This window comes from Meles meles, chromosome 3, assembly GCF_922984935.1.
Source record: "Meles meles chromosome 3, mMelMel3.1 paternal haplotype, whole genome shotgun sequence".
Lineage (NCBI taxonomy): Eukaryota > Metazoa > Chordata > Mammalia > Carnivora > Mustelidae > Meles > Meles meles.
Window position 1 is genome coordinate 84,004,332 of NC_060068.1, and position 13,224 is coordinate 84,017,555.

Genomic DNA, 13,224 nt, shown 5'->3' on the forward strand with positions numbered 1-13,224 from the left:
TACAGCAACTGGACATAATTAGTACAAAATTGAGAATGTTAAACCTTAGAGTTATTCTTGACTTCTGAGACAGCATACATTGCTGAAAAAGGAAAAATGAGGTAACAAAGTATTTTAGATACACTTTTAGGATCATTAGTCAACACATACGTTGCTTCTGATACAATACCTTGTGAAGTCTCACAGTGCTTTTCAATTTCAGAGAGTGTCCCAATCAAATTATCATCTTCTATCATATTTAAATACAAAATATTGCAGGAAAAGAAAATATTTTCAAGAAGAATAAAAACCTTAAACAGAGCTGAATAAGCATTGTAATAAAAAAAAGTCGACTTTTATGGTAGATTTAAAGTGCCTTGTTGTACAAAATCCACATTACATCCCACCTGCCAGTGTAACAGCTATCACCTACCTGTGGTTCTCCTATTGCTGGCACAAATATGTACCTACTCAATCAAAATAATTTCCATCACAAATTGAAATCCTTCTAAATAACCTAGAGAAAATGGAGAACTAAACCAAATTTTGGTTACCCAGACCACCCAACTTTTAAAGGACCCATCTATGTTTTTTTATGACTAAAACAGTCTGCAAAAACCCAAATTAAAAAAACACATATACAGAGAAAATACATGAATAAAGTGCTCAATATAGCAAAAAGAAAAACTTACTAGATGTACTCTACCTGAAGGTAAAAGACAGGAAAAATGATATGCTCATAAAGGTATATAAAATAGGATGGTAACATCATGTTTGGACATGTAAAAATCAAGTAACTTTTAATCTTCCATTAGCCTATATTATGTCATTTTTACAATGGCCATGCTTAGACAATGCACTTCTCTCCTTTCTGAGTTTTGACAAATCAAATTGGATATAATTAAATCTGCCTAAAATAGGGCTATTATTCTCAAACCTAGCATGCATCACAATCACCTGGAAGGCCCATTCAAAAACTGCCAGCCCCACACCGGGTCTGGGAACGAAAAGGTCTCTGTCTCTAGTAAGTTTCCAGATGATGCAGACAGATGGTGCAGGTACAAGGATCACCCTTTGAGAACTACTGAATTATGCTGAGTTGTGTGCATCAGTGACTGGCAATATCAAAGATAAACTCATTACTACTTAGAAGCAGCAGTAGGGACTCTCCTAATTTTGATAGGAAGCTGTCACTCCCATAACACAGCAGCTTTAAGTGGCTTTTTGCTTTAACAGTGGTCAAGAAAACAGTAAGAATTTGTAGAAAAAAATAGAAGTGAAGACAGAAAAATGTCTTGAGCAAAATCTAGATGCAATATAATACTAGATTTATTTGGTGGGATCTAGGTTTATACGCCTGTACTCTAACATCCATTACTTCTAGATCTTCATGATTTAAATTCTTGTAGAAATACTTAATTGCAAGCACAAAACTCCTTTCTTAAATTGAATTGTTATTAAAATTAAAGCTGAGGAATGCCAGTATCACTTCATATGAGAAAGGACTGCATTATATTTCGCCTTCAACTATTTGTATTGGTCAGTAGTTTATAAATTTGATATACTCTTAGTGCTATTAAAAAAAAAGCCTCCTATTCAAATAATAGAAACCATGTAACAGAAAAGGAAAATGTGGTTAGTCTGATAATGCCAGGTGTGTTTCCAAAAAATCAAAATTTGTAACGTTAAATTATTCATCAGCTCATTAAAAAACAAAATTCAGCCTGACCATACTTGGAATGCTGACTATCACAAGTAATCTCTGATAATCACTTACCTATTGTTGGAGTGTTGGCAGCACTTAATGAAGCTGAAGATGAGATAGAGGAAGAACTTTCTGCCCGGGCTAAAGGAGCTGTAGGAGGTGGGCTGGTATTGGAAGTTATAGGTGGGCTGAATGGCCTGGGCTTAAAAACAAAAAAAGTTGTTTACCAAAATGCTAAAACAGTTCTTCCTTATAAGAAAAGGTTTATAGGTATCAGATAAAATTAAGTTTAATATACTAAACCAAATTTATTGTTTCTTAAAACTAAAAACAGAAATGCCATAGGTCAAATCATTTTCAAGAGGAGATTAAAGGCTGAGAAGGCTATTTTAAAATAATGCTGTTGAGAGAACCTTTATACATAGAATATTTTCTCCATTTCGAGAAGTATGTTTAAGACAGATTCTCAGAAGTTAAACTGTAAGTTTAAACAGTATGAAGGCTTTTCATACACACTGCCAAACTGCTTCCCAAAAGGATTATTCACTTTACTGCCTATAAATGTAAGAGTGTATTTCTTTGTACCCTTGTCAGCAATAAATGGATGAGCCTTAGAAGAAAGAAAAAAATTTTTAAATCGATAAAAATAAGATTGACATTTTGCGCCTTTTATAAGTTGTCTTTGCTAGCTTCCTCCGATTTAGTTTTGGTTAGTAAAATAGATTCTAGAGGACGTGGCTCTACCCACAGACCTTCCTCCCCCAAAATAGCTGGGGTGAGCCTTCCCGTCGGGCTCCACTGGTCAGTTAGTAAAATAGATTCTAGAGGATGCCTCCGATTTAGTTTCGGGAGGGCTTAGTATAACCTGAGCTTTCACTAATCCTTTGCTTTATTTTCTGCAAACCCTAAATCTTGTTTGCCCCTTTCTTTTGGTTTTTACATGTATGTCCATTTTCCCTTTATAATTCCTTGTAATGTTTCTTTATTGAGACAGTTTACCCCATAAAAGAGGTTTGAGAAAATCTTAATTCTACTGCCTTCCCACTCTTCTAAACATAAAAACAAATACAAAAAATAGAACTTCAGTTCATTTTTTTTACCTGGAGGAATGGGTTTTTCCATTTCACATTCCTAAGTGTTCCAATAATAGATGAGCAACTCTTCCTCAGGGATTTCATTTTTTAAAATAAGGCATATTTTCCTTATTTAAAAATAACCTTTTTCTGCTTGTAAAAGTATTAAGTGAAAACAGTACTTCTCTAGTGCCTACTATGTGTCAGGCCATGGGTTAGGAACTAAGTACAACGGGGTGAAAAAGATACTATTCCTGTTTTCAATTGACTGAAGGACATGAAAAACAAATGGCAAAAACAAAACCCTTTATAAGCATTCACACTGAAATTGGTGAACTCTTGATTCTATGAATATACATTTACAGATACACACTTAAATAAAAATTAGATAGCATCCAAACTGTTATATACTAAGTAAACCTTACTCCCTGCAATTAACTATTTTTCAACTATTGGTTCCAGAGAATGGCTTTCTGATGACCTGATGACTAATAGACTGAAAAAATATATAATAAGGTTGAAACTGCAGCTCCCTATGTATACAAATGCAAGTAGTGCATGGCATGAGGCCAAACACATAATAATTCAACAGTTAATCTAAAACCTGCAAGCTTAGAAAAAGACTTGATCAGCTACTGTGGCAGAAATTTCTCCTATAGCAACATGGCCTTATGACCAATGTCATGTCACTACATTTTTATAATTTACAATTTAGAATGTGTACTTTGTAATTTTTTAGGAAAAGACAAAAACACACCCATTTTTTCAAGTGGCTTATGGCACTGTCCGGTAGAGTAGCCACTAGCACTTGAAATGTGGCTAGTCCAAATGTGAGGTGAGCTTTAAGAATAAAATACACAGATTTTGAAGACTTAGTACACACAAACAGAAAAGATACTCTCACTCTTTATACTGATTACATTATAAATTGATTTTTTTTAAATGTAATGAGTAAAATAAAAAGTTAATTTCACTGTTTTTCCTTTTCTAATGTGGCTACTATAAAACTTTATATATGTTACTGCATGGTATTTCTATTGAATAGCACTACGTAAGAAGAGCAGTTCTTAAACCCAAACATGCATCAGAATCACTTGGAGGGCCACTTGATAGAATTTCTGATGTGTCTGGGGTAGAGCCACAGAAACTACATTTTTACCAAGATCCTTGGTGATGGTAATGCTGCTGCTAGTCTGGAGAACAAACTTTGAAAACAATTGCTCTAGAACAATGAAGCATTCACTATAGGAATGTGAAAGGGTGTGATTATAGACCCTGTGAACATCTAGTCTCCCCCAGAAAAGTGCACATACAAGCATGCAAGGAAAAGAGCACTCTGATGTACAGCTGAAAAGAATTCAAATCAGCAGAACCTTTCTGGTGGGCAAGATAGCAATAAAAATCATCAAGAGTCTTAAAAATGTGTCTTTAGTCCATGAATTTTACCTTAAACTTTTTTACTAATAATGTCTGCAAAGAAGTAAAGGATATTCATTAAGACATTGTTTATAATGAAATCATTAAGACAATATTGAATAATGAAAATTTAGATATAAACTAAATGTCAAATAATCACATCTCTAAAAACCTTTGAAAATGTAACGCTGACAGTGGTATTACAAGATAGAGCATTTATGCTCTGCAGCTGTTTCAAAAGGTGCTCCTTGAAGCCCTCAGAGGATGGTTTCTAGAAGGTTTGCCAGGCTACCGCAGAGAGTAAAGGGTGAAAGATTCGAGTATAAAAGTCCCACTTTTATTTACTTAATAGGTTTGCAACTTAGGATCATTTGACAAAGGATTCTACCACTTGAAAGAAGTTTGAAATCTATGGAATAATTCATGAAATAGAAAGGTATCCCCCAAATATTTTCAAGTGAAGAGTAAAAAAAATGTAAGGTATGACCTCTGATTTATCATTCACAGTAACTTTGAGCAATTATTCACACTCCATAAAGTCGTGTTTTACACACAGTTACTCATTTAAGTTTCACACCACCTATTTTCTTTATACCTATTTACCCATAAGGAAACAGACTCCGAATATGTAATTTGGCTAGTGTTGCTCAAGTAATTAGTCACTAACAAGCTTGCATTTTTAACAACTATGTTTTACTGTGAATGAATAAATACTTAAGCATTCAAAAATTAATGAAAGGTATATATAAAAAGTTTAACTGGGTATCTTTGGGTCATGAAATATGGAAGGGATTTTAATTTTCTGTTTTCTCTAATTCCCAAATTTTACATGATCTCTTACAATCAGGACAAAAATCCCATGGTAATAAGAGCTAGTCATTTTTTTTTTTTTTTTTAAAGATTTTATTTACCTACTTGACAGAAAGAGGTCACAAGTAGGCAGAGAGGCAGGCAGAGAGGCAGGCAGAGAGAGAGAGAGGGAAGCAGGCCCCCCGCCGAGCAGAGAGCCCGATGCGGGACTCGATCCCAGGACCCCGAGATCATGACCCGAGCCGAAGGCAGCGGCTTAACCCACTGAGCCACCCAGGCGCCCCATTTTTATATTGCTCAAATAATCATCTCCTTGGCAGTCTTTACCTAGAATCTTTGAGTTCACTCCCTGAAGTCTGTTCATTAGGATAAGAGGAGAAAAATGTCACCATTTCAACACTTGGTGCTCCAGCCTTTTCATTTATTCATGAAACAACATCTCACTATGTGACTAAGGTATAGTCTGGTGAAGGGAATATACAAGGAAAGAATATATAATGTAATTTTAACACTAAAAGAAATTTGAGCAAAGTATATGGGTATAAGGAAGAGAATGATTACATCTACTTGGGGGAAGAGTAATGATCAAAGAGGGCTTTAGCTAGATGATATTTAGCTGGATCTTTAAAAAAAAGAGACCAGTTTCCTACAGAGAAAACTGAAGGACATTTCAGTAAAGGGAGCAAAATAAGACATGGGTGCATAAAAGAACATGATGTGTTTGAGGAACACTGCAAAGTTTCAAAGGGTTGGAACACAGGTTGCAAAGAGGAGAAAGTTGGGCAGTTAGGTAAGAACGTTAAGTTGTTGAGGCCAATCGATAAAAAGGCTTGTACATTCAGCTAAAACATTCAACCATATGGATTATGGGGGACCACTGGAAATGTCTGTCTGGGGAAAAGGAAAGTTAAGCTTGACTTTTAGAAATGTAATACTGGCAATGAGTGTAAAACATTAAGCAAAGCAGAAGAGATTAGAGGCAAGAAGACTGGTTTGGGAGCAGCTCACTCTGAATATAACTTGTAGATCTCCTTTAATTACCTGACAACTTTTGTAGGCTGATGCTTTTTTCTAGAAGCAACATGTACTTTGACAAGTCAATTAAGTGACCTGAACAAACTCTAGTTTCTTTATATATAAAACAAAGCTGGACTAGATGCCCTCCAGGATTTTCCTGCCAGTATACTTCTAAGTCCTAAGAACGGCCACCATTTCTTCCTTAGCATTTGACTTAAAGCAGAATTACATGAGTACTGCTTCTTAAATGCGAAAGAACGGATACTGAATGGTATTTTTATTATATGCTAACTTTCTCAGGCATCTCATTTCCTCCTGAACAATGTCTTACTCCATGCATATGATCACTGAGATAATATGAGGGAGTAAAGAAAGTGTTGGCTGGAAAAACTTTTCTATAGTTCTGAAGACTCCAGTAGATAATTCCAAGTGCTTAACTGTAATGGGGCATATAGAAAAAATATCATTTGCATCTTACATCAAACAGTTATAATTAAAAAAAACAAACACCTGAGTACATACTATTTCATTAATCCCACTGAGTTTGCCTGAAGTAAGCTTTGGTCTGGAAGCAGGCCTTGGAGGTGGGACAATGGTGCCTACAGAAAGAGGAGTTGTGGGCCTGGCTGGTAAGGGGAAAAAGAAAATTTGAAGAAAATCATTAGTATGTAGCAATCCTTACATAAAGACATTCTATTATAGAGGAACTCTTAGGAGTCAAAGCTCATTTTCAGGAGTTTTTAAATACTTACATAATTATAGATATTTGTTGAAATACTGGGAATCTAGCAAATGAGCTTTTCTTGAGCTAACGATATTCCTGGAAAACACACATACACACACACTCACATGCACACATTAACTTTTCAGTAGAACTGATACACAGCAACTTATTCCTGTTTTAATTCTTTACACATATTAAAAAATAAAATCTGATATATCTAGAGAGAATAAACCAATTGAAGGCTAAGGTCTATAGTTTATTGCCAGTATATCTACTGACAGACAGTAATGTAAGACCAAGTCTTATTTGAAATAACACCTTCAAAGTAGTAACATGAAGTCTAAATAAAACACTTACCTTAATTAAAAGTCATATTACAAGTTGAATTACATTGCAAAGTTTCTGGTGATAATTAAAAGTATTAAAAATATCCTACTTATAAAAAAAACCACCAAATCACTACAGTTAATTTTTGGTAAGAAAACACCTTATAGAAGTCCTATATAATGTTCACTGCTCCTAAATCCTACATAAATTAAATGTTCAGATTTTCAATGCCATCTGCAAGTTCTGCCACTTTATATATCAGACACTAACCTGAGTATTCCTAATTAATGAAATTCAAGTGTACATCATCAAAAGTCACAAATCTATTAGCATAATCAAAACAACAGTGAAGAGTAGAAGCAAATTTAAATCATCTTTTTCTTTTTTAAGATTTTATTTGTCAGAGAGAGAGGGAGCCCCAGACAGAGGGAGAAGCAGGCTCCCTGCTGAGCAAGCCCAAGGAGGAACTTGATCCCAGGACCCTGGGATCATGACCTGAGCCGAAGGCAGACACTGAACTGACTGAGCCACACAAGCATCCCTGTTTTAGAATGAACCAGAGGGATTATTTAAAGGTGGGGCTGTAATTTAGACTGAAGAATATGGATGGGAAGAAATATAAACCATTACATTAAGTTTGCAGATTTGCAAAGTTAAAAATATATGAATAGGCCTGGATAGAATAGAATAGAATGGAGAAACAAACTGAGGACCCATGGTCACTGATGAAGGAATGGAGGAAACAGGGAAAGACCTAAAGAAAAAGGTAGTCACAGAGGTATGAAAGTCAAAGCATGAGAGGTAGGGAATCCTTCAGAGAGCATGTTCTATGAAGGGATAATAGATACAAACAAGGTTCAAGTTGCTTGAAGGTAACAACATAAAGCTGCTAAGAAACCATGTGCAGATTCTAAGGCTGCTGCCCTCTTCCATTGAGCACCACTTCTTTCATGCTGCACGCCTACTTTAAACGGTTCACTGGAAGAAATGTGCACCAACCTGAGAACCATAACATTTCCCTGTGCTATGACATACAGACTTTAAAGACAGGCCCATTTTTTTTTTTTTTTTTAAGATTTTTATTTATTTGTCAGAGAGAAAGAGCAAGAGTGAGCACAGGCAGAGGCAGAGAGAGAAGCAGGCTCCCTGCCGAGCACGGAGCCCGATGTGGGACTGGATCCCAGGACGCTGGGATCATGACCTGAGCCGAAGGCAGCCGCTTAACCAACTGAGCCACCCAGGTGTCCCAAGACAGGCCCATTATTAACGAAAACAGCACTGACTGATACTGGCAAATCGCCTGTCCAAATGACATTCAGACAGACCCCGAACAAACCTAGCCTGGTAGAACTGTTAAGGTTCAGCTCTTTCAAATAATTACAATTTGCTTTTTCAAATTCCAAATACATGCTGGTTTCAAGTAAAGACTCAATTACTATACACTCAAACAAATCCGTGTGAGACAAAGAGTTTCTGTTGCACTCTTTTAAGTTCCTTAAGCTGAAGGAAGGGAAAGCAGTTGAAAACCAGAAGCAACAAGAAAATTCAAACAAAAGTATGAATCTAAGTAGCCAGATAGTTTTCTTGTTTCAGGTTAATGTTATTTTAATCTCTCAAAACTAGAAAAATGTAGTAATACATTTTCCAAAAAAAACCACGAGTCCAAACTTTCTATTAACCAAGGAAAATAAGTATGAGCATTAAGAAACTTAAACATATGAGTAAAACTGAAGGTCCAAAATGTATAAGCCATAATTATTCCCGTTTTCTCAGAGGAACAAAAGCTAACTCTAACAGTTGATAAAAGTATAAACACTGATATATAAATAAAACCCTCCTATGACAAGTCTTACTGTAGACCATTTCTTCTGTTCATGAATTAACTGACCACTTGTGATCAGCAAAAATCCCTTAAAATTATCTTTTGAAAAATATTACACTAGTTTTTTATACTAACTCCAACACTGACTTGGTCTGCCTTATTTCTATCACTAGCCAGTCAGGCACTTTGCTGAATAACACAGCACTAACACCTTTACACCCTGTCAAATCTTGAGATTTTTACCATCATCTCTTTTCAACATGACTATCATTCTCTGGAAGGTAAAATAATTTCATCGTTTTTCAGACTATATAGGAAGGTTTAAAAATGCTTACAAAAGTGAACTTAAAACATTTTGTTACTTTTTGTTTCCTAGTTACCACACATCAAATGGCCACCGAACAAAAATGAATCATTTTTAACCTGAAGTTAAAAGTGATAGGGGTAAAACATCCTTGAGACAGTTACCAAGAGGAAAAGCAAGAAGTTTTTTGAAAAGGTAGAGACTGTGCTGAAAAAGAGTAAGAAACTAAGGGCAGTTAGGAAGGAATCTCTGTATAACTAAAGCCTCTGTGATACCAGTGTGAAAATTTTTATTCAATATTTTGAAAAAACAATTCATAAAAAATACATTAACAAAATTGAAAAACACTACTTAGAAGGCTCTTCATTCTAAATACAAAACATCATTCTGACATTTTCACTAAACAAAAAAGAGCCTATATGACAACTTCAGTTTTTCCTGTATACTTACTTTCCTTATACAGACTATTTCGTTTAGTTTTATAAAACTAAATAATAACATGCCTATTGAGGAAGTCTATAATGCCATTTCAGAATATGTTCAACAATCTTTCATTGTTTCCTGCTGTTTTACAAGTATTAAATATAGACCACTTTCTTCAAAATTCCAAACTAGAGTTAAGGTTGCCTCACAATCCATTTATAATTTTTTTTAAAAATTGGTTTATAAACAGAATAGTAAATTGTTTGGGTATGGCTTATAGTTTAGTTAATATGTCAGAATGCAATGAAAAGAATGAAGACTTGAAAATTAGTAAGATCCAAGTTTGAATCAATGCTTCTTCATTTCCTATAAAATGATCTCAGAGAAGTTCCTGATCATCTCTGAACTTTACTTTTTTTTTTAATCTATAAAACAGGAACAATAAAATGGACTTCATGCAGTAGTTAATGAGGTGAAATTAAACAGAATATGTGTAACTCCTAGCAGAGCAATGTGGCAGGAACTCAATCAATTCACATTCTCTCCCCAACAATTCCCTCATTCCCCTAACCCCAAATACTGAAGAGCATTCCTGAAATCCCAGAGAAGGCTGAAGACCAACTTAAAATGGATTTTATTCTCTTGCTCTGAACAAGCAGTGGTTTTATTGACAAGCATTTTGATGCCTACTTGGATTGTTGGCTAGTGTGGGATTTTATATTTTGAAGAGAAAATGAACATATTCTTGCCAAAACAACATCTAAGAAGCATTCAAGTTTCTTTGACACATTGCTTGGGAAGTGCTAAAGCCTTTCTGGAAAGCAGTTTGGCAATAAATATCAATGGGTTTATCTAGAGACTCAAATGCTGTACTGATAAATTATAAGGGTATTACGACACATTCACAAAACTCTATCCATGGATGTTCATAATACTAGAAAACAGGATGCAACTGAAATATCTGTTAAGAAAAGACTGATTACATTAATGCACATTTATGCAGTAGAATTATCTAAGAACAGTGAGAATTATTTGGGCATTGATAATGGAATGATTCATGGAAATACAAAAATAAAAAAAAATGGTGTTCCATAAATTTTTGTTTAAGCCACAGGATCTTTTTTTTTTTAATTTTAAATTTTTTTATAAACATAAAATGTATTTTTATCCCCAGGGGTACAGGTCTGTGAATCGCCAGGTTTACACACTTCACAGCACTCACCTTAGCACATACCCTCCCCAATGTCTATAATCCCACCCCCCTCTCCCGACCCCCCCTCCCCCTAGCAACCCTCAGTTTGTTTTGTTAGATTAAGAGTCACTTATGGTTTGTCTCCCTCCCAATCCCATCTTGTTTCATTTATTCTTTTCCTACCCCCCAAACCCCCCATGTTGCATCTCCACTTCCTCATATCAGGGAGATCATATGATAGTTGTCTTTCTCCGACTGACTTATTTCGCTAAGCATAATACCCTCTAGTTCCATCCACGTCGTTGCAAATAAGCCATAGGATCTTTCAGCTAAGTTAACCAGCATAAAATCACTTCATCTGGCAATACGAGAAGATAAGAATATTTTGACCATTAAATATAACACAAAAATGATGAATAAATCAACCAGGAGAAAAGTAACTAATGAATTCCTCAGTTTAAAAAAAAACAAATATATATATACACACACACACACACATACATATATACATTACCTGATGATGATGATGAAGTTAATGAAGTTGAAGAAGATGAATCAAGGGATGGTCCAAAGAGGGGATCCCAAGCAAGTAAATCACTGGTCCCTTTCCTGCCATAACATTTTAAAAATAAAGATTTTAACAAAGGAATATTTTATTAGTATAAAATTTAGTCATTTATATTTATCTCACAGAATTGTAATAGCTAAATATATAGCATTTAAAAGTTGGTTATTCTGTCAATGGATTATGTGAAGAAACAACAAATATTGGTTAAAATTAAAACTTTTTTTTAAACTACTACAAGCAGAACCTCCAGTAACACATAAAATTGGTAGGAGGCAGTAGAGAAGATTAATCTGCACCAATCACACCTTGTTATACTCTGCTTTTGGGGCTATAAGAACAGAAATCATTTTGGCTTTACAAATGAAGAAAAGCAGTCCCCTGGAGTCTAAATGAACTGCCCAAGGACACAAAGGTACTAGTGTCAGGTCTGCTCATTGAAACCTAGCACCAAATCATGCACAGAAAATCAGGCAGAAATTTTTAACATCAGAGTTAAGTATTTTTAAAAGAATCTTTTACTCTATTCCTTCATCTCTGAAACTGTCAAGTACAGAAGTAAGCCCAACAGCTTGATATAAACTTCAAAGGTCTGATTACTATAGTAGGTCACAGAAGGGCAGGACTTCTCCCAAGACAATCCACAGCCGGGGCTATTGAGGCAGTCTAGTGAAATGTTTGGATCATTTACATCTTTTTATGAGAGGTCATCAAGACTGTGGACAAAATCATCAAGAGCATCAACTTTCAAGTTTCAAAAAACTCAACATGCTGTGTAACCAAAGATTTCCCTCCAATGACCCCTTGAAATCTACTGGACTAATTTCTCTCAGGCTTCAACTTCTAGCTCTTTATTTTAATAAAAACTTCTGTATGAATGTTTCTTTCATTTTAGTCATAAGCTTTTAAAATGTCTAACCTCTAAAATCCTGAAGTACCTGAACTTTGCCACCTCTTAAATTATTTCCAGCTTTACTATGACTGACAAGTAAAATTTATATATAGTGTTAAAAAACTTAATCCCATTAAAATAATATTTTAATGTCTCAAACTGCCATTATTTAATACAGTGTTTTTAAATCTTAGAAAACAGGCTCATTTCAGAGAAAATGGCACAATTACCTATAAGTATGTATCTAATATCTCAACATGCACCTACATGAAAGCACACAGCATCTTATATATAAAACCTAGCATCATGATTGCGTAAGTTTCTAAAAACAAAATTTTAAAAACACTGAACTTATCTTTAAAAATGATAAATGAATACCACCAATGTGTTCCATTAGTGCCTAGCTTTCAAAGTATCAAATAATTTTAAACTATCCATTTAATGAAGCCTACACTTAAGCAGAAAAGAAATTAAAAGAATGTATTCTTATTGACAGATACTGAAATGAAAAAGGACCCATGAAACACTGGCTTAAAACATTTTCTTTTTTTTTTTTTTAAAAGAGCTAGATAGCCTTTTTAAGTTAACTGAGACATTTCCTTGTTTTGAAGCTCATGAAAAGGACAGTCTGTTTTACATGATCACAGCCAAAACTGATAGAAGAATGTGAGAAAATTTCCATGAGAATAACTAGTTGAAATACAGACATGTATGAACTTGGGATCCTAGCTTTATTTAGAAGTAGCAAAGTCACCAAGGCCAAATACAACTATATAAGGATTTTTTTTAAATTATAAATAGTATCAAATGAGAATTTAAAACAACTAGAAACTCCACAGAGTGTTTGACAGCTTAGAAAAGAGGATGACTACCAACACGCCAAATGAAACTGCAAAGATAATAAGACTCTCTAGGAAAAAAGGACAAAAGAATGATTTTATTCTAAATACAGTAAAAAGGTAAGGATGAGCAGGT

General features: G+C 34.7%; 1 protein-coding gene across 2 annotated transcripts in view; it reads right to left on the reverse strand.

The window, feature by feature from the left end:
* FCHO2 (FCH and mu domain containing endocytic adaptor 2) overlaps nucleotides 1-13,224 on the reverse strand; it is a 119,958-nt gene that overhangs the window by 26,453 nt on the left and 80,281 nt on the right. For both annotated transcript variants that reach the window (XM_045999185.1, XM_045999184.1), the window contains 3 exons: nucleotides 11,307-11,401; nucleotides 6,523-6,626; nucleotides 1,757-1,886 (listed from right to left, as the gene is read on the reverse strand). In XM_045999185.1, coding sequence (XP_045855141.1) covers nucleotides 1,757-1,886; nucleotides 6,523-6,626; nucleotides 11,307-11,401 — 329 coding nt within the window. The remainder of the gene's footprint in view (nucleotides 1-1,756; nucleotides 1,887-6,522; nucleotides 6,627-11,306; nucleotides 11,402-13,224) is intronic.